The 26,969-nt window shown below is 43.9% G+C and overlaps 1 protein-coding gene across 1 annotated transcript; it reads right to left on the bottom strand.

The window, feature by feature from the left end:
- Window positions 1-74: 74 nt before the first annotated feature.
- Window positions 75-3,851, bottom strand: LOC131883221 (uncharacterized). The gene is made up of 3 exons (XM_059230632.1): window positions 3,327-3,851; window positions 2,373-2,842; window positions 75-1,795 (listed from the first exon to the last, which is right to left on the bottom strand). Exons 2-3 carry the CDS (start codon window positions 2,798-2,800, stop codon window positions 1,693-1,695), a joined length of 531 nt encoding a protein of 176 aa, XP_059086615.1. The 5' UTR covers window positions 2,801-2,842; window positions 3,327-3,851; the 3' UTR covers window positions 75-1,692.
- Window positions 3,852-26,969: the final 23,118 nt, after the last annotated feature.

Here is a 26,969-nt window from a genome sequence, read left to right as displayed (position 1 = left end):
GGTCTCTAGCAGGAACTTTTCTTGGACGCTTTTTCCGATGTCGAAAAGAGAAAGTTCCAAGAAGGTTTCAAATGGTTGTTGTAGGTGGGTGGTTTTTGTTGTTCTTTTGATCCTATTTACATGACTTCTAACAATAGCAACTGGTTATCATGATCGACTGAGAGGATCGAGAAAATCATTTAGGAGAAAGGTTACTAAATGAAGACGAAAGGTCATACATAGTATATACTAGTCTTCGGATGATGAGCCCATTCGGTACACGGCCATTCAAGTAGTGCATGACCGAGCCGAAGTTGGACCGATTTGTGTTTGTGTGTTTTTTGAAAAGTTGTTGAGTTTGGAACTAAAGCCGTGGTCACTTTGGTGTCTTCAAAGTAACGACGGCCTTAAGGACTGTTCCCCTCGGCAATCCCACCGTCATCATTCTTTTTCTTCTTCAGGATGATAACGGAGGCGATTGGAGGTTGCAAAGACAGCGGCGCGCTGCAGTTCGTCGACTTATAGAAAGTCAAAAAATCTTGGCACGCCATCTGTGATGGACGACTTGGTTGGTTGAGGTGATGAATAGAGCGGCTAGCATACGTGGTGGATAATGCTATTCTCGTGGCTTTAAGCGCCACTTGGCTGCGGAGGCATGGGTCCTTGAGATGGATGGCAGGAGGCCACGCCACACCGGGGCCAAAGTAGTAGTGATGGTCGTAGTTGGTTGTGGTTGTAGCAGCAAAGGAAAATGAGGAGAAGGATGTGGAAGTCCACAGGTATGCGATGCGATAGGTGCTTGATCCCCTTGGTCGCCTTGGATTTGCTAGGGATGTTGGTTCTAGAGGTGGTTTGGTCGTGGTGGTAGCAGTACTGGCAGTGGCGCGAGTCAGTCGTCAGTCGAGGTAATGAAAGGCAGTGGAAAAAGAGAAACGTCTATCCTGTCACACATCTAGACACTCCTCGCACACACTTCTGTAGGGACCATGTGCGGTTCTTGGCCTCCCTCCCGTCCATGCTGCTGCTCCAGGTTTTCTTTCATACATTCCAATCAAGTGATTCTCAAGCCAGTTGGAAGTCAAACACATGTGACTTGGCGTCCTAGCTATCCTAACGCCGAGAATTGGTATGATGGTTGGGATGGTTGGTTACAAGATGATGGAAACGGCATGCATGTTCCAGCATGCGACGCTAGCAGCAGCAGCAGCAGCAGCAGGGGAGCAGGAGAAGATAGAAGTAGCAGTTTGTAGAGGGGAGTTGCGCTATCGGCCACCGTTTCTCCTGATTTCGGTTTGAGGGGAAGAAGGAAGAGCGAACAGACGGGATTTTGGTGGAGCCGCTCGGAACTAGGTCGATGGAGTTTGTGCCTTCCACTCCAACCAAGTACGTTTGTCGTAAGTGTGTTGAAGGCTAGGAAAATCCTTTTGGACGAGGACTTTTGTCTTCGTGGCCCGTCGTTATTTTCTTCTTCTTGTATACTTCTTGTTTTGCTTGGCAGATCACGATGATGATGACGATAAAAAGTATTGATGACAATGCGGTTGGTGTTGTTGTTGTTGGTGGTGATGATGATGATGATGATGATGGTTACAATGGTTTTGCTGTTGGTGTTGTTGTTGATGATGATGATGTCGCTCCCCTTCCTTGCTTCAGCATGAATTTTGTGAAGAGAATTATAATGAGGTGTGTGGGTGTGCGTGTTGCGGACGAAATCTACCAATGGTAGATCTTACAGTCACCTCCCTTCAGGGAATGATCAACAGCGGTTTGGACGGCAACCATGATGTCGTAGTATTCACGATCGAAGGGGATAACCCTAGAGAAAAAGCAAAGTAATCCACGTGTTATTTCGTTGTTCGATTAATGCTCTGTCTACTTGGTCTACTTTGCTCTTTCGCTCTTTCGCTTGTTCGGTCATTTGCTGGATTGATTGCTCAGTGTAAGTGTGGCAAATTGGTAGTCAGGGACAGTTCGAGGCATATTTAGTTCACCATAAAGGTGACGGACAGACCACGGAGGAACGTTGCCAAGGGTGCTGACTGCCGACGCCCACCTATGTATGTACTGTCTGCTGTGCTACTCTTTGCTGCCAGCTGCCTCTGATTGCTGACTAGTNCAGCATGAATTTTGTGAAGAGAATTATAATGAGGTGTGTGGGTGTGCGTGTTGCGGACGAAATCTACCAATGGTAGATCTTACAGTCACCTCCCTTAAGGTGACGGACAGACCACGGACGGACGTTGCCAAGGGTGCTGACTGCCGACGCCCACCTATGTATGTACTGTCTGCTGTGCTACTCTTTGCTGCCAGCTGCCTCTGATTGCTGACTAGTATGCGCCTAGCTAGGGCCTTGATCAAATGACTTTTACTTTCTATCTTTATGATGAACTTACTTCATGTAAGAGTTCAACTTCTGCCACATCTTTCCGGCGGTCAAGTAGTCGCTGGCAGTCTTGGGGTCTTCGCAGGCGGTACGTTGGATGCACGAGAGTTTGTCCAAATCTCCGGCGGTGAACATCATGAAGCACATGCCACCGGTAATGTCAGATTGCTTGATGGGGAACCCATCATCGTCTGAGCGACCGTTAATACCACCACCACCTCCAACGGCAAAGACACCGATTCCAACCAGGATAGCCTTCAGGATCAGGAGTCCGATGAGGTTGGGGATGTTAAGAGTAAGCACTTCAGATGTGGAAGCAGCTCTGGCCAAAAACTCCATACCCAAGGAGATCATGGGATTGGCGGGCTCTTCTGTAGCATAAGCGGAAGCAATGCATGTGGCCACAACGGCGGCGGTTCCGTAGACGACAGACTTCATTTTTGCACTGAGTGGGGAGGGGTTAGAAGATGGGAAGGAGTTCTGCAATGAAACAATAGAAAGAGGCTTTAAAGGCTTGCTCGTAGTGGCGGTTCCTGAAGTACGTTGAGGTTGCTTTTGGCGGGATTGTTGTTCTGTTCCCAAGCCAGATTATACTGATGTCGTCGTGGTTAGGCCACTTCAAGACAAACATTCGCTTCGTTAGAGCACTTAAGGAGGCACTTTGGGCTACTCTGAGTGAACACACACTTTCGATCTTAAGAGCAAGAGAAGAGACTTTCTGGGGCTCTGAGTAATAGAAATGATCGAAGCACTCCAAAGCTAACTAAGGCAGTTGTTGTTGAACAATATCTTGCAGTTGTAGTTTTAAGATCAACAACAACAGCAGCAACAACCAACAATAGCCAGAAGTAGACGAATGATAACTATAACACCATCACAAGAGCACAGACTTGAAGTATCTTGTGACTTGACAGTAGTAGTGGTAGTAGTTGTAGTAAGAGATGATTGGTTGTTGGATACATACACAGAAAAGTCCCAGAGACTAGAATATGCTCTGATCTCGAGATCGTTCGGAGACGGAATGACGTTCCAATCCAAGAGAAATTCTACGATAACACAAGGTGACCTAACTTGGCTTCTTGAAAAACCTAGAGCGCGGGTAAAATTATGCCGAAAGTCTCTCCTTCGACTGATTCTTGTCCTCCGGTTCAGGCCACACATAGATATCGATGAGAGGGAAATCTACTACCTGAGCTCTGGCTTGGTGCAATCCCGAGCCAAATCGGTCAAGAAGAACCCCCCCCCCTTAGAATAGTAGAGCTGGTTGTAGCGATGATGGGAGTAGCAGTGGTCCCAGTCCTCGGGTGTAGGAGTTGTCGATGGTTGGAAGGTTGCTCAAGTCGTCAGTCGTTGGTGGCAGCAGTTGTACCAAGGGAACATTGAACGCGTGGAAGCTGAAGAAGGATCCTGTGGATGCCCAACACTTACTCACACGCACTCTCATACAAGAACACACATACATTGGTGGGCTGGTTGGCATGCCTGGAGCTCGATGGACGTGGGATCTATCTTTACTTGTACATATGTCTTGCTCGCAAACAGGTGAGGGAAAATGGACAAGCCATGGAGCAGTCAGTACCTATAGACTCTTTTGGAATAGAAATTCATGTCCTGTCGCCGACACCACCCTCTCTCTCTCTTCCCTCTCTTTCGTTCTCTCACACGCTCGCTCACATGGCACACATACCATTGGCATACATGCCTACCTCCTGAAGAGGGAGAGAAAAAAACCTGCATGATGTTGTCTCGGAGTACCGGTAGAAAGATGAAGTGCTTGTACTACTGAACTACTAATACCACTGTAGTTTTACCTGCATCCGCCTCCATGGAATTCACACAATCCTCCTACAGCAATGAAGGCACACTGCAGTACCACTAAGGAAGAGCTAGCCGATCGAGGCAACGAAAAGACCTCGTTCAATCTTTACGTTCTCGAAAAAGAAGAAGTCGATGAAGAAGTCGAAGAAGGAGAAGAAGAAGTCACTCTCACTGATTTTTTTAATCAGGTTTCAGGCAAGCCGTAGAAGAACTTGCTTCACTCTCGATCTCATTGGTAGAGAAAGAGGAACACATGCATACTTGTATGTACGCTGTAGTAGGTAAAGGTAAGCATGTATGCACTCTAACTACTTGGAAGGTGTGAGTGTAAGTGGTACAAACCACGGACAATAGCTCACTAACATTCAGTTTCAGATCCTGACTAATGTCTAACCTTGCTTCGTTTATTCCGCTCGACCAAGAAGGGGAAATAAAAAAGAGGCCATTTTCCCCTTTCCCGACCAATAGGTTCTAGGTTCATCTGATTTTCGGACTCTAATTTCCTCCAAGTCCTCCAAGACGACTCAGAATTTCTTATCCACGGCTAGCTAGTAGCACAACACTACGGGTGGACAGCAAAATAGGTATGCATGTCCGGCAGCTGAAGCCCTTCTCAACACACATGACGGCAAAACTAGAAGTGTCCTCGTCAGATTTACCTTTACTAGCAGACTGACTGTCTTACTGACGGACTGAATGGAAGGATACATCGACAGAAAAGACGGGAATAGTACTGAAGGGAAGGAGGCAAGGGACTCGAGAAGTTAGCCACGACGTGGCACTTGCTCTCTCTCTCTCTCTCACACACACATATGTAGTAGATCCGAGAACGAGGAATCACTTCACACACTCAAACTACTTTCGAGAAGAGGATGCTTCATTGTGGTAGTATTCATTCAAACACATCTGCCTAGAGATGAAATTGCTCAATGCTAGAGTGCCGACGAGATGAGCATGCTGCAATTGATAGCCTCCAATTACGGATGGCTGCAATCATAATTGTCAGACTGAATGTGTTGTTTCTTTGGCTACTTCCTCGTGGACTACTTTCACATTTCGAGCAACAAAGGATGGATGTATTTACATGAGAACTTTCTTCAGAAAGTTCCTTCCTTCAAGAGGATGTGAAGAACCTATCGACGTCATCAGTCCCGTTCGTTGAAATCTCCTATATAGTACGTACGAAGACGGTATCCTTTGTAACAATTACCATGTGGGTGGATGGAAATCTCAAACATTTGAATATTTCGAAATACATGATAACCAACCCCTGGACGTATTCTTTGACACACATCCTTGCGCTATTCTTTATTCAAGTACCCAAATCCTGATGACAAAAATAATTTTTAGAGCCATTTGGTTACGGCTCTCTGTAATGTTATATACAATATGACTATCAATTCATGTGATTTATCCTTCATCTTTTTTTTCAAAGCCTCGTACGGTACACCGTAGAGTAACAAAAACCATGCCCTTGATTTTTGGGAATCGAATCATTTCAAGGCAGAAGTCTCCAATAACGGAGCAATAAGTACTTGCGATATACCTACCGTAGATGCAGCATTATCATATGGTCCGAATTTACCAATTGGAACCATATGTAGAGGGGCATGGCAATCGCGAATTGAGTTAACAATCATGAACATGTCTCGTTCGCTGGATGTCTCAAATTGTTAAAACCCAATTGAAGCACTTTCGAAAAAAAAACCAGATGGAACAAAACAAGGGTGATGTGAAATCAGACCCAACTGTCTGTTTGAATGGCATTCATTCATGCATTAATGTTCTGATTGGGAGACCAAGACTTGAATAGACCTTAAATGGATCATCCCGGCTCCTCACAAGGATGGAAAACTCGTCGGGTAAATGGATGATGATGCCCTGCTAGCCCAAAGAATTCTGAAAGTCGATTAGCAATGAGGAGAAAAGGAGCGTTGCTGAACGACTCACAATGGAAGAACCGCCCACTATGCAGTAGGTATGATTTCAATTTTGATTCGCTTTCTCTGAGCAGACCAATAGATCAGGTACAACTTACCCGTGTTTCAGGTATTTGAAAACATTTAATTTTGTCAGCCAATTCCTACGTAGTTTAGTTAATGATCTCTGGAGTAATACTGAAATAATAGTCAAGAATCAAGTGCAACTCGGACAATGAAAATCATGGCAACTTTGTGTGTCAACCTGAGTGAGTGCTTGCCTTGACGGCTCCTTTGAAGCCGTATTCCCAAAAACTGAGTGCATAGGCGAATGTACACCATTGGTTGATGTGTGTGCGAATTACTTTTCGTTACTTCCTATGTAATGCATTCTCATGCAAACACGTGTAAGTTGTTTTTTGTGCTTCAACCTTCCTTAATTGTCCCCCTTCGTGGAATTTAGGATCAATGAACTTAATTTTCACGGAGCTTCTTGCCCTATTCGTATTAGGAACTTCAGCCATGCTAAATACCAAACTTCCTCAACACGTGTTATCCTATGATATCGGTTGATTATCGATCCACATCCATCAATCCACAGTTAACGATCCTCAGTTATTCATTTACTATGCTAATATGGGGTCAAAATTGGACAAGTCTTAAAGTCACCCTTCAAGAAAAACGTCTACATTTCATCCAAATATCTTATCCCCTGGATCCCTTACGATCTTTTTGCTGAGCATTGCCCGATTTGGGATATTTTTTGTAGAATCAGATCAAGTCGGCTTAAGTGTTATTACAATCAATAAAACTTGTGTTCTTAGTAATGAACTCAATTTTGAATTCATTTACTTGACAAGTACTCAAAGAACTAAACATGACAATAAACTAACTCGTTACCATTTAACCACTCTGATAAACTTGGTGCACGATTCACCCAAGTTTTTGTACTGTCTTGTCTTCTTCGTATCAACTCAAGAGCACTTGCATTTCAACTTGACCTTTGCGAAACTCTTACCGCGATTCTTCCAGTGGAAACGAGCAAAGTTATTTGACATACCATACTTAACATTGACACATTTCACTGCGGTCTAATATCAATTTTCATGATCATGGCTGGCTTATATTTTGATTCGGCAGAACGAAAACGAAGCACATTTTTGTTCAAGTTCATTGCAAGCCAACCAACAAAATGCACTCTCATGAACACCGACAGTTTTCATCGATGAGAATGAATCCATAGAGAGGTATTTCACTCTACATAGGAAGGACTTTTCGCCTTTTCCCAGGAATTTGAGGAGGATATTATTATGTGGATGTTGTAAAACATGCACCGACTGATAGATTGACAGATAGCTTGATTGGCTCATCGGTTGGTTGGTTGATTGATTAATTAAAAGATTTGTTTATGTTTGGTTGGTTGTGCGCTGAAGGTTTCTGTCTTTTTTCTGGTTCAATCCAACAGATATCCATGGCGATAAAAGAAACTGAACAAGACAATCGGTTTTGAAATCCGAGGAAAATGCTCTTTGTAGACATTGGTTGCTTTGACATTTTGTTTCTTTTCTTCAATATCATTCTTTCTAGGTCGAGTTTTGAAGGCTTTTCTTATGCTGAGAACCGCATGATGATCACGATCGAGAGGAAAGCTAAGCGATATCGGCTCCACACAAAACGGGATCCTTTTCAAGTTTTATCTAAAGGCAACCGTTGGTACAATTCATCAACATGTGTTTGCTCAACTTGTTTCTATCTCATCTGCTTCTTTTAGAAGTGTTCATACCCCACAGCAGTTCCTTACGAGGCGTCTCTACTAGATTAAATTTTACCTTGAAACGTCCTTGAAATAAGGATCCGAGCATTTTTTCACGTGTGGTCACAACATATATCTAAGGTAGACGGAGGGACCTTGCGTAGTGAATTTAACAAGATATCCCCTTCATTTGTCTTGGAATACTGTGCGCCCTCAAAAAAGTTAATCAAGTTGCAGAGTACCTTTCTCGGGGTACACCATCTTCATTCACATTTGCAAACCTCTAGGTATATGAAAGAGCTTTGGAATTTGCTAATGGATTTGATGGTGCCCAGCCGCTTCGTTTAAGGAGCATGAATCCCTTGATCTCTCTTGGAAAATAACTCTCGTCATGAACTGAGAAAGAAAACCATATTCATTTCGATGTCTTCGCGATGAGCAATGGCAAAAAAGGATTTCCTGACAAAAGCTCTCTTTTAGTTAGATGACGAAACTTTGTTGACCTGAGACGACTTTAGTGAGAGTTTTCTTTTTATCAAGTTCTGAAAGTCGCTAGACCTTTAGAGTACTCAGCAGGTTGAGCTTTTCTTCTTTCAACCATTCTTCCGTGTATTGCTCCACAGCTCCATGATTCATGACCAACTGCAGACTCTTTTGAGATCTTCCTGGAAATGGCTCACTCATAGCCTGGGTAGAAGATCAGCATGCACAGTATTGTTTCAGTGTCCACCGTATGAATAATGTGTCTTTCTAAACACACACACACACACACACACACACATACACACTCTTTGACTGGCTCTAATTGTGCATCTATGTAATTCTATCGGCTTTTCTCCCTCCAGATGACTTTTCCAACTTCTCCAAGAGATTGCCAAATAGCCATTTCCAAATCAATTCCTGCGTTTTCTTCGTTAAAACAATCAATTTATGGCAAGGAGAGAATCAGTCACGCGCTCATACGTACATTGGACGAAGCACTGACTTGGACGTACGAGTACGAGTATTTCTTACAGTACAACACATTGTGCAGCTTAGAGAGCGATTCGTGTTTAACCGCCTTGGCCAATTTCGAAATGGTGCAAGCTGATTCCGGTTCAAATGGCTCATTTAGCCAGTGTCCGGCCAGGCTTATACCTAATACCCCATTGATCATTCGGAGACAAATCGCCACAAGGAAACCACGAAATGGATAACTGCGTGAGTGTGTGTGTGTGTCTTTTTTTCTCCCCACACGACCTGCAGCAAATGCCACCGCAATGGTGAGTGTGCATGCATGCTCGTGTGTGTGTATGTGTGAGAACGAGTGACTGACTGGCTTACTGAGTGACTGAGAGAGTTGGTGGACTGACTGGATCGGCCTGAGAATGCTGACATCCGTGTTTGAGCTTTGAGAATTAAAAGTGATTGGGTTTGTTTCACCACGACGGATGAGTGGTGGTTGCAACCAAGACGAGGGATGGCAACCATCAAACCACGTGCACTTTTTCGCGTGCATGCTTCCATCCAAACCCGTGTGTGTATGTGTACAGTTTGTATGAGAAACGTGAGTGAGAGAGAGAGAGAGAGAGAGAGAGAGAGAGAGATTTACTTTAATACTAAGGCAACTTGTTAGACGGACGACCTAAACTCTCTTGGCATGGTGAATGAAGAGGGTCGAATGTCAAAAATCGATCGAGTTCGCTTCGCTCTTACTTGAACAGGGGTGTCCGCGTCGGATCATTCATTGGAATCAATGCCACCACAAGGATTTCCACTTTGCCAGCGTCATCCATCCGCCAACCAATCCAACCATTGGGGTCAAGGTCAACCGACCAATTTCGTTTCCTACCTTCCACCTCTCCATCCATCTATCTATCTTCGTATCTATCTATCCACGACGACGACGACCACGGCGGCGACTAAGCATTCGTGTGTACGTATGGTTATACTAGCTTGGCGATTGTGCGCGTGAATTTGCCATGTCTTCTTTCCTCCACTCGTACGTAGTAGTACAAGTATCTACACTCTTCCCAACATCCTCGGCCCTCACCTATGGTTCTTCATTCACATTGGCATAGCCTGTATGTCGAGGTAAAGTAGTATGGGTCTGTTCGACACGAAAGTAGGTACACCAACGTAAGTGGCAGACTAGGACAAGTGCGAGACAAGTGCTGAATGGTTGGAAAAATGAAAAAAGAATCCTCCTCTAGGCCACATTCTCCCAATCTCCTTCACTTTCGTCCTGGCGATCCTGTTAACGCTGCTCTGGTCGGTCGATCTCGTGCCATTATGACTGGCACCACATTCTAGCACGATAGTAAAGCTACAAGCCCAGCCATTGCCACTAGTGCTACTACTGCTGCAACAACCCTTGCTTATGTTCTATCTTTCTCCTTGGATCTCGAATATGCTCCGATAGGTGACGTTTTACAAGGCTACAAAGGACTTGTTTCTGTTTCCGACTCCTGAGGCGGATGAAAAAAGAGCAGACCTTAGCGTCGATAGCAAATGCGGATCCAAACATCACCTTTCGCGTCTTTTTCTGGCTTTTAACAATACCCCCTTTTGGTAATGCAATTTCCCTTGACAATTTTTAAAACATCAACCCCCAATTCCCTAATTTATCCTCTTGATACTGTGAAGCATTGGGATATCAAATATTGAACTCTATTCAAATGAAAATGCACCAAGGTAATCCACTCAATTGCTTCACATTACTATATGGGAAGTAAGTTTTGCCTGTAAAGTAGACAAGACTTGAAAAAAATGTCAATGCACTTTTTATCCATGGCTTCTTCACGTTTTGAATACATGTTTCTATGTTGGAGGTTTACATTTAATACGCTACAAATTGAAGTTCCAGTTCGTTTTCCAGCCTCAAGCATAACATTGAGTTTAAAAAAAATCTCAAGATTTATATATGAAACGAAATTTGCGCCCAAAAACCATCTCATGAAAAATGTCAGGATAAACCTATTGATCCCTATGTAAGCCGCCAAAATCAATAGCAACTGTGTGTTTTGGCTTTGAAACCATTGATCAGGACACAAGCTTTTCCTCTAAACCGGTATAAGGTGCGCTAATTTGATTAAAGATGGCCTCAAGGCAAAATTCTCGGTAGCCGTTAACTCTCAATTTGAGAGTGCACAAATCGAGTACTGCTGAATGGAGTCATGCAATTTCTGAAGCGTTCACCGGACTTTATTCCGGTAAGGACTTCAGTCAGTCAAAAGCAGTCAAGTCTGATTCTTGGAAAAAGGCTCAAAACCAATGGAAATGGCATGAATTAAGGGAATTGAACGGTTGTACCAATAACCAGGACAAGAATGACAATCCGGTACCAAATTGGGTTGAAATCAAAGCTCGTAAAAGTAACTGCTTCATAATCCTTCAATTTTTTCACATTCCTGCACTTTTTCTTAGAGAGGAAACCCAGAAACTTTTCATGAGTACTCTGAGCCCTTCCATGGTCCCAAAAAGCAATCGATCTAAAGCCAAGCCGAAGCAGATAGTATGAAGGAGTAATAAACTATTGTCATCTGGAAAGAGATACATAACGAAAATCACAAAATACCTGTCTGATATGCCTAGAAAAAAGAAACTTCAAATTTCAATCTGTCAGCTTTTAGTTTCAATCACCATTTTCGGGCCAAGCCGAAACCGAAGTATAGGAGAAAAAGCTTTCAGTTTATCAATATACTACCCAAATTTGAAGAATTGGTGTTAGTTAGGTCATATACTTGGTTGTTTAAGGGATTACATGGTTTTTCTCCATGACAAGAGAAATAAAAAAACCACTTAATTGAGTTCCAAATCGTAACCCTGCCTTTTTGGGAATAAGGATGCTTCAAAAGTTGTTTTTAATCTTTTGCCTTTGTTTATATACCCGTCTTTCGCTGCAGTTGGCAGCCCTTCCTGTGGTTCTTCCATTGAAAAAGCTGAGATTCTGATTCGATTAGGCGGAGGAGACAAGGCTACGACCTAGCACCCCAAAGCCAAAAAAATAAAGAAACTCATCCCTACTACTGTATAAGGAATGTGAAGTGATTGAAACTGCAGGAAAAAAATCAGCGGCTTTTGTTATTCAGGGAAGCCAAAAGATAGACAACATGCCTAACCAGCCTGCATCAGGCTTAGATTGCTTCAAATAATCGGCTTATTCGAACAAACAATATTTGGATATTGAGCCTTGTTTGATATATGGTGTCTAAGCCACTCCAAACAAGACATTTGCTTGAATTTTGTTCAAAAACTCTTCTAATTATGAAGATTTAATAAGCTCGCAGTGTGCGTTGGTCATGGCCTTGACTCATACAAAAAAAATCTTGTTCGTATATTGAGCAGAAATTCGAGATGGTTTTACTAACCAGTTTTCTACCCAATGGCTCGCTTCAGCTCTTTCGCACATCCGAACCGTCATTCTTCTAGAAATTCTTCTCGACGTGGAAACAACATATTTTGTTGGAGCCTACGATGTTAGCTTAGGCTCTTTCTCTATGGTAGTTTTTAGTGCTGAGGCGAGTCCACTGATTTTTTTACTCGAGTTATTTGCTACAGTCAGGTCAAGCAAAAAGACTCATCGTGTGAAATTCAACGGAAAAATCAATAATTTCGTTTGACGAGTCCTTTCTAAAATTCTCAAGTCAGGCCAATTCCTCCAAACTCGGGTGCACTCGGACTCGAGTCCGGACTCGCCCCAGCACTAGTAGTTTTCCTTCTCCTCTCCCTCCTCTCGCTGGGGACAAACAAACGCAGAAACACAAGAATACGCTCTAATATGTATGACACCATAAATACACCAACCAACCTTCTGAGGGACCTTTTTAAATTCTACAAGGGTAAGGTTACAAACACTTTTAACATTCAAATAGGAATAAACGGAGAGCCATATATTGTAAACTTGCAGCATACCAGCGACTTTTCTTTTTCCATCAAATTGTGCTAAGAAAAAGGTAAAGGAAAGTTAAGCAAAACTAATGTTCTTAAAATTATTCAACTTAAACTTGTGAAACTGTGCTTTTCCTAGAACTATTTCGTTGGAAATGATGAATACAGAAGTGTTCTTTTGACCTGTCATAATTGTTCGTAATTTTACCCCTAGAGGATTTGAAACTTCTCCTAGATGAGTTGGTGGCTTATTCGTTGTGTCGCAGTCCTGGGGCAAGCAATTCCCCATTTAATATTCTTTGGATCAAGTCTGTCATCTTGTAGCGCATTCTTTTGTTTCTTTGTTTGTTTGTCCACACCTAAACGAAGCAGAGGGCGCCTCCTCCACTCAATGTAAAGGACTAATATAGCAGACACCAAAATTAGGGCGCCATACTTTTCCTTCCCTTAACTAATATTCGATCAATATGTGATCAATCTGCCTTCGCCGCAAAATTTCAAATCAGTGTGCATAGTTTTGTTTTTTGGGTCAGAAAATGCGACTACACTTGACCTAAAAAAAGTCACCCGGGGATCAAACTTGGCAGTACTGGTTTGGAAGCTTACTTCACAGGCAGATTTATCTCATCAGAGGCGAGTTTTTTGACCGCCCGTGCCTCTGAGTTACGGCTTGGACGTTAATCAGAATGAGCTTTCGCTCTCCACTTTGGCCAGTGTATTTTCATACTGGTTAATGTCAAGCCCCCTAACTCCGAGGTAGAAGCTTTAAAAAACTGGCCTCCGGATTCACTAGCGTAATAGGTCCATTAAACAACAGTTGTTTGCCAACTCTTTGTCTTTGACAACAATAATGGAGGCTAGTGGGCTAAGTATCCCTTGTTAACAAATGATTGACAATTATTCCAATCCGTTTGGCTTGGAAAGAAAACATTTCTCCAACAATATACTACAAAAGACATAAACAATGTTAAGTACTAACAGATATTAAAGTTACCTTAAAACGGAAGGCATTTCAATTTTGTTTCTTTTCTTATTATTTGGTTCAGCTCAAAAAGTATCAATGTGAATTATTTCCTTCAGACAGAAATGCCCATAATGGGTGCATTAATATGTAATACCCCGACTGTCCCTACATTCCATATGATAGTTAGGTTTTTAATTTGGGATCCAGAGAGACAGTCCAAGGTCACCTGTTCCGCCCTTGACCGTTGATCAGTAATCAATGACTCAACTTTTGTAGAGTTTGGTAACTTTGAGTATATAAGTAAAGCTACCCACAAAAAAGGGAAAAACAAAAGAGAACAGGAAAGGGTAAAACTGAGAAGAGGGAAAGGATAGGGTAAGGTGACGTCGTATAGGGCTAGTCAAGTAAACGCGTTCATGGACAACTGACGTTATTCCATGGAGTAAAATCAAAGACAACATGCCCAGCTAAACCGCACTGTGCATGCATTGGGTTTTGATATTTTTTCCATTTTACATGCTTGTCTAGCCAATTAGCATTGTGGTGTTGAGCCACGCTTTTTTTTTCTCTCCGTAAAAGAAATGGCTTTTGCCATTTCTTGACAGTTGCAGTGTTAACCGGTGAAAGAGCCACGCCCAAGAACAGTGGCCCACGGGGGCAATACCGCAGTGATCCCTCAGTGCGCAGTTTCTTCCAATTTTTCACTTTCCTCACCCCGCTTCATTTACGCTAAGAATGAGCTACTCTCGTTCAAGCCTTCCCCATCGTCTCCCATTCCTTCATCGTATCGCTTTCTTCCTTCGGACAATAGTGTTTTTGATTTTCAGGCTAGGCTAGAACAACATGGTATCGCAAGGCATCGGCAACAGCGGACAAAGCGGCGGGCCGGAGCCCAAAAGGTGTCGGCCCTTTTCCTTAATTGTTACGGAAGGGTGAATATGCTAAGAGTGGCAGGGGTGGAAAAGTGTCTTCATGAGATCAAGAGACACGCCTTCACCTTTATCTCCAAAACTTGGGTTACGGAGGAGAAGCACGAAAGCTGCTTTCCTGACAAGGATACATGGTACACGCCAGGAAGCACCACTCGGGCCGTGGCAGGCCCAGTGGGGGGTTGGAGCTCTATGTTACCAAGCGCTTTGAGCCAACCCTGCTTTCGTCTTCTCCCCATCACATCGCCGTGGACGCCAAAGGCTACACCATCATCGGCATTTATTATCAGCCGACCACGGCCTTGGATGACCTCGTCGAGGACCTAACATCTGTCCTAGAGAAGGTGAAGAATCCGGAGAAGATCATCATTGGTGGGGACTTCAACATCCGTTCAGACTCGGCTGAATTCTCCCAACTCGTCAAGATCCTGAGTAATTGGAGAATCAGCCTGCGCTCCGACCCCGGAGTGCCCACTTACTCCGGCGGTTCTGTCATTGACCACATCTTCACATCAGAATCCATCCCATGTCCGGGCAGCTTCGTGCACAAGCTAAAGGTCTCTGATCACTTTCCCATCTCGGTCACGTTCAAAACGCCGAGAGCATTCCAACATCTGGGCGTGACTCGAAGGGGGAGGTGCATGGTCAATGCACAGAAGTGTTCGGCTCAACTTGAGGCCCTGCAGCAGACTGTTAACACCTCGTCTGGCTTCAATGCCGCTGCAGTGGCCCAGGGCATTTCTCAAGCATTCCAAGAGTCCTCTTACATAGTAAAGAGGAGAGGAGGAGGCCCAAAGACTCCGTGGTTCAACCAATACCATCGAGAACTGCGGAGTCAAATGCAAGGGAAACACAAGATCGCCCAAATGAACCGAACACCAGAGACTTGGAAACAGTACTCAATCGCGAGGACTGCATATCACAAGTCTCTGAGGAGTGCAGAGTTTGCTCACCAAAGGCTGGAAGTGGATAATTTAATTGCCTCTTCGTCTTCGAAGAGGATGGGGGGCTTGTACAAGCGCGTGAAACGCCCCCCCACCACCTCGGAGGTCCCCGTGGCCAAATTCCTCCTCCACTGCAAGCAACTGTTCTCATCAACATCTGAGAGCAGAGTGGAGGAGGTCCAGGGCTGCCAGGAGGAACAACATCCTCTCCTACAGCCCTTCACGGACTCCGAAATGGACAATGCCTTCAAGAAGATGAAGAGCAAGGCCCCCTCAACACTCGGGGTCTCTCCCTTCCAGCTATCACTTCTCCGGACCCAAGTTTCACCCCTGCTTGCCAAGCTCTTCAGAAACGCCCTCCTAACTTCCTTCTTCCCACCAGAGTGGATGGAGACTGCCATCATCTTCATTCATAAGAAGGGGGCCAGAGACAATCCGGATAACTACCGGACCATCGCCCTGGAGAACCCCTTCTTGAAGATCCTGTCCACCCTACTCGCTGCCCGCCTCTCCGGACTGGCTGAGGAACGAGATCTCCTGCCGGAGTTCCAGTTCGGCTTCCGGAGAGGCCGTTCAACATCACTGGCAGCAACTCTCCTCTATGAAACAGTCCACAATAACATCAACAACAAGAGGAGAGTGTACGGATGCTTCTTGGACTTCTCGAAAGCATTCGACAGGGTGGACAGGACGAGGCTGTTCCTCAAACTACAACTCCAAGGAATACCGCGTGAGATCTGTGACCTGCTCCACAACATCTTTGCGGGTCTCAGATGCTCCATCCGGGCTGGTGAAGACCTATCCCCTTGTTTCTTCACCTCCATTGGCTTACCGCAAGGGGATCCACTATCACCAATACTTTTCAATCTCTTCGTATCCGACCTACCCGACGCTCTCACCCACCAAGGACCCACCATCAACAACACCCAACTCCAATACATTCAGTACGCAGACGACCTGGTCCTCCTGGCCACCACGGCTGAAGAATTGCAAAATGCCATCAATGCACTTCAGTCATACTGCCAGGAGAACGGCCTTCAAATTAACACCAACAAGACGAAGGCCATGGTCTACCATAAAGGTCGTCTGCCTGCAACATCCTTCCACATCAACAACGTCCCGATGGAAATTGTCAAGACATTCAACTACGTCGGATTCACATTCACCCAACAACTCTCATTCACCCATCATCTCAACACCATCATGACCAAAGCCAAAGCCAAGGTAGGATACCTCTTCCATCGTTTACCCATCAAAAATCTTCCTCTCACAATAGTTCTTGAACTCTTCCGGTGTTTCATCCATCCCATCTTTCTCTACGGCCTTCACCTATGGCTCCCAAACTCCGCCCAATCCGCCATCAAATCCGCCGATGCCTGCTTCTCCAAATATCTGAAACGATACCTCAGCGTGCCCCAATATGCCAATAACTCATGGATGCACTTCATCTGCGAGACTGAGCCCCTCACAATTGGGCTGGCAAGGTCGGTATCCAATAGTATTGGGAGACTGACCTTTCCGAGGATGATGTCCGGGCATCAGCTCGCGTGCGCCGCCACGGACAGGACGGAACCCTACTGTCCGTGGCCCGACATCCCCTCGGAATATTGGAGGTCACGTATCTTTGCCCGGCTCCCCGCCAAATTCCATCATCGACGGGAGCTGACAAAGGAGTTGTTCAACCTAGCCCATCCTCTCTACTGCAATAACCAAGTTTTTCATCACCTCCCTCTACCCTCCTGCATCTGCAATGTCTGCTCCAACCCTCTTCATTTCTTCCATGTGCACTGAGGTACATATAGTCATTCTTCCCTAATACCACCTGTGATATCGCCAAACTGATCAGTCTTTGTATACCTTTGTTGTCATTTCCGAGAGCCTCAAAATATATATATAGTAGTATAGATATTGCGTTCACTGATTAACCCCAAACATGCTCATTTATCAGGGTTTTGTAACACAACTCGCTCAAAATCACTGGATTATTGAAAACTCAATGGGCAAATGGTGCGACTTGACTGTGATGTTTGTCTTAGTTCTCTCTCCCCAAAAATGCCCAAAATCAGTGTGCCAGACCACATTATTCCTTGAATTTCCTTTACTTGACATCCCCTATGGGTGTCACTTTTATCATTTGCAGGGCGTTAGACGTTCCTCAATAAAAGGAACGGATTATAGTTACAATTACTTTGGCCAAAAAGAGTAACTCATTGCACAACCATTACTCGACAAAAAAATATGATGGCATTACGCTTTACAATTACTGTTACTAAAATTCTGATGGCCAACATTTCAAGTTGTTGCCCCAAAAAGACTAAATCAACAATAATGCAGTGTTTGGCTCTGCATTACTCCCATTTTTGGCTATGTTTGAAACCAAAAACACATGCATTTTTGTTAAAAACAAGCACAATTTTCAGCCCTAATTGTTCCTCTTCACGATAAGTGAAAAATAAATGAAAAATGAAATTCCTGTCAAGATTACTTAACATGGGACGAACACGTGAATGTTATTAGTACAAAAGAGGATTCATTATTCATACAATAGCCAAGTTTACAACGATATTTCCTACATCCATCGACATAGTGCTCTAAAAAGGTCCCTAATCACGCCAAAAGAGTACTCTCTCTCTCTATTTAGGCATAGATTTCTAGACACTGGATGTCGGACGACCGACCACTCGGCTGGTAAAACAGTACAATGGATGGTCTCCTGGGAATTGATTACAAACCGGTTCATTGTACTGTTTAGCCAACCGAGTGGTCGGTCGTCCGACATCCAGCGTCTAGAAATCTATGATTTAGGGCAGTTGCAAAAATATAAAACGCATAGAAAAGATGCATTATTAAGGTATCCGAACGACTATAATGCGGACAGGGAGCCTCTCTGTATTTGAAAGAACTGCAAAACACAATTCAGAAAAATGATCCAGTGTCTAGATCCAACGACCGTGGTAAGTAGTTTTTATTTTTCAGAAACAACAACGTAAAAAATAACCAATTTGAAACAAGGGGTCCAGTATCGCACATCCTGGACAGGTTTCCCCAATTCTGTTACACTCAGTATTTGAATAATAGAACAGTAAGACACATTCCAACTCAACATGTGCAAAAAGTAAGCTAGCAAATGATTAGGGCAGTAATAACGAGGTTGCAAGTAACGATTAGTGAAATTCATTTCTATTTTCGAAAAAGGAACTGTAGTTCCATTACATTTCAAAATAGTGTGATTGAAACGACCCAAAATACTCGTTTCTTGATCCATTATCTCGCTCCAGAGTGGCCGTTCATTTTTCGTTTCCCTCGTGAAGCTTTTAGGAAATCATAAACCAGTATGCCCAAGATTTCATACTCTTAGTTGGAAATTCTCTACCACATTGTCTTTCAAATAATAGTACTGCTGTTACTTCAAAATCTTTTTCTACAAGTTTTTTGAGTATGATAAATATATGATAAATAAAGAATTATATTTACTTATCAACTTTCTCGCAGGCATGAACTAAAAACAATGTTGAGAACCTGCTTTATTACAAGCCTATAACATACCTACTTACTACGATGTTGGTATAGTGAGAATGGGCAAAACCTAAATCTATAGTAAAACCACTTATTTCATTCATCTGCTGCTTACACATGAAGGTAGAGAACACAGGGGTTGGCATGCCATGAATTAATCAATTTGTCGTTTCGTAGCCCGATCACGCATCTCTCTCACACACTCACACACACGTACCTTTATCCAACGTGTCCATCGTCGGATGCCACGAACAATTCATGAAATTCAAGGCTCGACAATCTGCTTGAACACGTTGAGTGAAATCGCGCCATGTGCAAACGACGTCCAAATGAATGTAGACATATTTCTTGGGAAAGGGAGACAACTTGGTTACACCTTCTCACCAATACGGTAAACCCAAGCCATATTTCTCAGCCAAATGCCAAAGCAATATTCGATAACTGACCATGTCGAGACGTAAACCATTTCCTTATGTTCCAAAACTGATGAGCAATACATCAACCAAGATTATCCAACGGATTTTATGATCAAGAAGCTCTCAATTCCCATCTTGTCGCCATATGAGTTTGGCTAAGATAAACAAGGAAAATGTTCCATCACAAATATCAGCATTCTTTACAACTTTTTCACCGCAATAGTGATGACGAGGCATTTTATTGACTCTTTTTACATTGGAATTCTTTTGGTGAAAATAAGGTTCCGAGACTAAAGTATGTTAAATGTGGCGGTTGTATGTAACCCAGGGATTGGTTGGTGTTCGAAGTGAAATCCTGAAGATCGCAGTGGTCTAGGAGACAATCACCATTCTTATTGTCCAAGGCACATTGAGTAACCATTTACTCAAACGGCGATTTCGACATGGAGTTTCAAAACTTTCGTTGGGGAGGCCATGCTTTTAAAAAAACTAAGAAGCTTTACTTGTTGCTTATGCCTTCCCATTAAGAAAAAATAAGATATTTGTACAATGAACACTTTTCAATTAAAAACATATGTGATTGTGCACTAAACAGCTTAGAGTTGGTTTTTAACAAAGTGCGTTGAAGCCATTTCCCAAAGGGATTTTATTCGGTTTAGAATTAGTGCAATTTGTGCAATTAGTTAAAGACTCATTGAAGTTAAACAGATTAAGAAGACAAACTAGTTTGTCAAGCTTTAGTGGCAAAGAGTGCCTGGTATCAGAAAGTTATGACATGATCATTATGCCCCCAAAACAACTCTGAATCTACCTGGAATTCCATATTAAATTTCAATGCCGAGACTAGCCGAGACAAAAAAAATTGCAATCAATATCAAGGTTTTGTGAATAATCTTGAAATTCTGCCGATAATGTTGAAATAATCGTAAAAAACGAGCTGTAAAAAACGAGCGTAAAAAACGAGCTTCATCGACCTATATTGAATTGGCATACAGAAGCATTGCGCCTAGACGACTTGTGAGGGCTTGACTAGCCCTCTATTTGCGCCTAATAGGTTTTGATTGTTTGACAAAGTATGGAAGATAGGTTAGGCTGAATGTTTTAGGAAATTGTCGTTCTAAGCTCATGTTATTTTGGAAAGTGCAGGTTGCTTACTTTGTTCATGTACCGACATGTAACCGGTGACGCGTTACTAGTGCTGAGGCGAGTTCGGACTCGAGTCCGAGTGCACTCTAGGTTTTTACTCGATTTGGAGGAATTGGCGGGACTCGAGTCTTTTAGAAAGGACTCGAGTCCGTAATCGTCAAAAAAAAAAATTAAAAACGTACAAGAAAAAGAACAAAAACGAAAAAGCTATTGGGAAGGAAAAATACGCATAATAATCACGAAACTTCATAAAGGACGTGGTTCTCGCCACCAAAAACAGAAAAGATTGGTGTTGGTTAATGATTCAAAGGCCGAACGCTCATGTTCTCCTCAAGTAAAGCCAATCGGTTGATGTGCCTTCTGACAATGGATCACGACGGAAGTCTCAAGTTTACTGAGCGAATCAGGTTGTCTTGCTCAAGATGAAGGTTTTCGACTCGCACCATCTTCCATTCATTTCTTCCAATGTTTTCATCGCGAAGTAATACCACATCTCCAATTGAAAGAGGGGACTCATCTTTCCTGGTCCACTTCTTGGTAGGGATGAGAGACAGAAGGTAATCATTGCACCACCTTTTTCCAAAACGAATTGACCAACATCTTCCTTTATCGCCACTTGGCAACAAATTGGGGCTCCTCTTGGCATTTGTTTCGGCCAGGATCCGGGAGTCGGAGAAGGTCTCTTCCGACACATAGCTGGGCAGGAATAACAGGAAGCAAAAGGCCGTTTTCTGTCACCGAGGCCAGAGGTCGATTATTGACTATTGCCTCGCATTTAAAAAGGACAGTCTCGAGTTCTCGGGCACTTAAGGTGGTCGAATGAAGGGCAATTCGAAAGACTCCACGGGCAAATAGACCCATCCTTTGAGTCAATGGAAATGGCTGGCGACATTTCGGAGCCTTACATAAATGCGTGATGCGCTTAACTTCTCGACGATTGCCAATTAGGTGAAATCTTCCTTTCAGCGCCAATATGTTCCAAGATGATGGTGAGGCTCATGGAAATAGATGACGAAAAGCTCTACAATTCTTTAATGTTTTGGTAGAATGATTGGAAGCTTCGTACAATCATCAAGGCTCGAACTAAGTCGGAGCCGGGACTCGCTACAAAGTAATCCATCGGCTAAAATTGGTCGAAGAGTGGTTAAGGGGGATTGCCGCTTGACTGTGAGACTTGAACGAAGGTTTGTCAATTCTTCTGCAAAAGCTTCAGATTGGGCTATTTTGAACTTTTCGGACTCATGAATTTCACTGACCCATAAACGAACATCTGGATAAGCGCTTGCGTGGAGTTGATCATGCTTAAAGCGCCGGACGCATGTCCCGCAAAACCTCCTTATGTATGCGGTAATTCGAACAAGTTTCATCCATCTACTGCAACGAGAAACAATCTTGCGAAGGGATCATCCAATTGTGAAGCCAACAACGTGATTGATTGAACGACCTTCTTCTCTTCTTGCTTGTCTTCATCCATCATTTCTTGGGTCCTTCTGATTGGGCCAATCTTGTTGAGGATGTTTAAGGAACGGAGGACACTCCCACCACAGAGAGCTTGAGGGGATCTCTTGAACGCTAGCGTCCCTGGAGGTCAGATCAGCAGGATTTTCTTCCCCAGGACAAAACCGCCATTGCTTGGATGGGCGATGTCTACAATAGCCTTAATCCTGTTTCCGACCCATTGCCTCAACTTTCGGGATCCTTGTTGGATCCTCAAAAGGATAAGTAGAGAATCCGTAAAATAGAAGGAACTCTCCCCGGATATCCTTATGGCTTTGGCGACGTAAGACCCAATGCGAGCTGCACATAGCGCCCGTAAAAGTTCCAGACGAGCGATTGACAAGTCATCATTGAGGGGAGCTGATATCGTTTTGGAGAATACCAAGGAGGAATAAATATCTCCACTACCCGACCGAGTGACGAAATAAACTGTGGCACCATATGCTGCTTTGGAGCGTCACCAAATATTGCCAGGAACGATGGCGAATCTGAATGCCATCCCACCCATCGAGGGACGGTATGGTCTTTTAAGAAGTGGACTTGGCCCAACCATTTCAACCACGGCCCCCTCAAGTTCGCAGGCAGTGGATCATCCCAGCCGAGTTTGGGAAGCCAAAGCCGTTGCATCAAAAGCTTTGCTTGGAGCGTGAACGGTGATATCAGGCCAAGTGGATCGTAGATGCTTGCTGTAGTTTCCAAAACAGACCGCTAGGACAAACCCTTCAAATCGAGCTTGGAGGCTAATTGACTCATGTAATTGAATCCGAGGGTGTCCTGAAGGGTATCCCACTAGATCCTAAGAGTTAAGACCATTCCAGTCAATCAGCACCATTCTGATCCACGAGAGCTTCAGAACAGTTGCTCGCAAATTTGTGAGCCCTAAACCCACCCAAAGCCAAGACTGTGACTAGGTCGTCCAAGAGCTTTCTTGCGAGATCTTCACCAGCAGCAATGGTCGAGAGATCGTCCATGTACAAGTTGGAACGGATTTCTTGAGCTGCTTCAGGTTAGTCGGCGGCAAACATCTCAACCGTCTGTAGCAGACACCAAATGGCTTGGAACGGGGATGACTTAATCCCAAACGTCACTGCCACCTTACGGAAAAATTGTGCCTTTTGGTTGAGGTCCAAACCCCTCCATAAATAGCGAAAAGCATCTTGGTCTGAATGAAGCTCGATGGACAAGAACATTTTCGTAATGTCAGAAATAATTGCTACTTTCTTCGCGCGGAATCGCAAGTGAAGCTCAGCGCACTTTCTCTTTTTAAAAGAGGGAAAGAAAAAATGTAACATGATGTCCTCTCCAATTTTTTAAAGCTCTCTCTCTAATGCAATGATTTATTTGCTACAGATGGGAGGATATAAATAATCAAGGGTGGCCGCGACTAGGGTTATCAATTTACATTTTCTGTGACGTATGACATTACTGGTTACATTACGGAAATCCGTAAGGTCGCCTCAAAATGTAACACTGATTTTCCTCTCGTCAAACCAGTGGAATATTTGCCATATGATAACTTCTTTTAAACCATAAGTGTATTGATCATTCAAACCAGAGGGGGTTTTGTCATAGGACTCACTTTCCATTTGTCGTGTTGAAATAGAGGATATCATAAAGAATTCTTCAGTCAGCCACATCTTGAATATGCTTCACCCATTTGGGCTCCAATGAGTTCTGCAGGTTTGCAAAAGGTCGAACAAGTCCAAAGATGTTTCACTAGGAACATCACAGGAATGAGAGAGCTCTCGTTTTGGGAAAGGTTAGAACGGTTGGGATTGTACAGTATTCAGAGAAGGTACGAAAGGTATCTGATACTGTACGTCTATACGCCATGAGCTTTGTCCTAACCCAGGATTTAGGGTCAATTGTAGTGACCGTAGAGGTTTCACGTGCGTTTTGAGGGCACCTTCAAGCCCTCAAGAATCCAGGCTAGTTTGAACAATGAAGTCCACTTCTCTTTTTTCTCGGGCTCCTTCATTGTTCAATTTGTTTCCCCTAATATTCGTAGGCTTCGTAACCTTGTTGATTCGGTAGCATCTTTAAAGTCAGATTTGGACAAATTCTTAGGTAGCATTCCAGATCAACCCTACATTCAAGGACTAGATCGGTCTGCCTCCTCAAATTTGTTCGTGGACCAAGTATCATATAAAGATTGGCTTGCTGGGGTACCGTATTGGTAGAGTATCCGCTTTCTAATTTGCGAATCCTGGTTCGATCCCAGGCTTGCCAAGTCCAAGCTTCTCTGTGGTATTTGATTACAGCATGAGTTGCTGCTTTAAGAGCTTAAATGGGCGAACCTGCGGTCATGCCCGAGGGTGAGGTAATAATTAATGTTGGGCTGTGATGACGAAGCGGGAATATCCCTCAATTGGAACACCCATCATTCAGATGGCAGGCCGAGCGAGAGAGCTGCCATCTGACTTCGTAACACACAAACAAGCATATAAAGATTGAAAGAAGGTAATAAATAGACGAATTATAACCTTTCATTTTAATAGTAACGGGATTACATTCCCTGTAGCGGCTAGAAAAGGCCATGACCCCCCCCCCCTTTGTAGAGATCTGTGCTTGGTGTACCATAGTGAGCACCCTGACTTCATTAATTATGATTCAATGTAGAGCATTCTGTTCCCACTCTCCAGACAATAAAGATCTCCATCTCTACCCTTTAACCCGCCTCCCTCATCCATTCGCACGATCATGTGATGGCGCAGTCGGCATGTACGTATCTTTCTTTATGTACTGTCTGTGGCTCATCCTGATCAAAGCGTGAGTTCTGTGAGGTTCCTTGGCTACCGTCCACCCGTTTGTGGAGTTGAATCAGTGCCATATCCTGTTCCCGTTCGTTGTGGTCCAACACCATGTCGGATAGAGAGACAATCCAGGCTCTGAAGGCTAGCTGTTCAGGCTTTAAGGCCGCCTTGACCCGTGCAAGGAACATTGCCGAATCCTCTCTGGGCGATTATGTGGTGGGAGATGATCCAATTTTACTGGAAAATTTCCTTGATCCTTGGGACGACCGCCTCCAGACGTATCTTGACGCCAAGGATCAGGTCAATTGTGGGATTGCTTCCAATGTGAAGGATTCTAAACCGGCTGTGGACGAACACGTGAAAGCTTTCTTCAAAGCTAAATCTAAAGTAATTGGGTTCCGTCAAGATGTTGAAGCGAACACTATCAGGCTCTCTGATGCAAACCAATCTACTTCACCTCCAGTTTCCAGACATGCCTATCCTCGTTTACCCAAAATGCCAAGAAACCACCTATATTGGCTGAGGATGTGAATCACAAGGAGTTCACGAGGTGGCGACCATTGTGGAATAACCATTCGCGTTTGGTCTATATGGATCAACGTGAGAAATCAATCCAAGTGGGTCCCTTTGGGAAAACTGCAGTCCCGGTTTTATGCAATTGGTGCACCACTCCATTGGGATCAAACCCGAGACGGGCCGAACCGTGGACGAGATTTTGGACCTTGTCCAGGATTTTCTGCGTAGCTTTCACAACGTTCACCTGGACATGCGAGATCTTCTTGCTGTTCGTCAATGTGAACGTCAGAGTTATACGTCTTTCTGTAGCTCTTTAAGAGAACTGGCTGATTATGCTGATTCTTCTTCCATAACGGAAGACCGTCTCTTGATCGCACTCTTATTGCAGGGCATGCGCATTGAGGTCGATAAGGCCAAAGTTGTAGAGAAGAACACGACAACATTCAACGAGGCTGATCATCGAGGCGGAGATCAATCGTTTGGATGTTCGAGACTTTAGCACCGCCTCCTCCTTTCAAGCCGTCAATGTAATTGGTCAAAACTTCGAGCCCGATCTCAACGTGATTGTTGCCGCCAAGTCCAAAGAAGAATGGACGAACGTGGGTCAAAAAGCCAGACAAGCCGGCCGGCTCATCCGAGAGGTGTCTTCTCTGTGGAAATTCAAAGAAGCACCCTCGTGGAGATTGCCCAGCTCTCAAATTCAGTTGTCACGGATGTTGAAGAGTAGGTCATTGGCTACCTGTTTGCCGTCAGAAGGAAGACATAAAGGCCAGTGGCATACATTTGTGTGTGGCGCCAGCCGTCTCTTTCAGTGTCGGAAATCGCATTGACGTCAAGGTAACCCCTGGCCTCGTCCAAATCGGCCAGTCTTCGATTCTGTGCCGACACTGGAGCTGATGTGGTAATAATGAACCTTGAGAGGAAGCAGCTGACAGGTGAAGTCCTAAAAAATGACCACCAGAGGGCTGGTCTCTCAAGTTCAACGGCCAAATACAAACAAGGGTTTTAAAAAATTATCTGAAGAAAGGAACTTTCCTGTGCCCCCCATTGGCTGGCCACAAAATTGGCAATCCCAAATTCTCTCATTTGGAAGAACTGTACAACTTGGTTAAGTTAAGTAAAAAGTGTCTGTATCCAACATCAATCGAGAAAACTAATGTCAAGTTAACAGACTGCATTGTCTCTGAAAGTACAATAAGTGCGCTGGATCACTTTAGTAAAAATGGCTTTCCTCATTTCCTTCAAACAGCTCCATTTCTGAAACTTATCCGGAAGCTTTGGAACATTCTTAATGTGAAGAACCCAAATTGTGAACGTCCGAAAAGGGACGAGAGTTTTGTGACGATTCTCAGCTCCAATTCATCCTTTTCTTCGCACAATGGCTAGAGGATTGGCAAGACCTTTTCCAAAAGCACTCTTTTAAGTACGAACTTCTGGGACAAGTACAAAGTGATCCAATTGAGAGTAGATTTGGTTGGTATCGGTATCTATCTGGCTCTATCTAATTGGTTTCTGTGCGTCAAGTCCTTGGAGCTGAAAAATTAATTCTGTTGAAATACGTATCTTC

Source organism: Tigriopus californicus, chromosome 7 (genome assembly GCF_007210705.1).
Source record: "Tigriopus californicus strain San Diego chromosome 7, Tcal_SD_v2.1, whole genome shotgun sequence".
In the NCBI taxonomy this organism is placed as follows: Eukaryota; Metazoa; Arthropoda; class Copepoda; order Harpacticoida; family Harpacticidae; genus Tigriopus; species Tigriopus californicus.
Note: the sequence above shows the minus strand (reverse complement) of the source record. Positions and strands in the feature narration are given on the sequence as shown.

Excerpts from the sequence above, each read along its gene's own strand:
- LOC131883221 (XM_059230632.1), bottom strand. The coding sequence starts at position 2,800 with ATGAAGTCTGTCGTCTACGGAACCGCCGCCGTTGTGGCCACATGCATT. Across the intron at positions 1,796-2,372 it reads AAGTTGAACTCTTACATGAA|GGTTATCCCCTTCGATCGTG; the intron begins GTAAGTTCATCA and ends CTTTTTCTCTAG.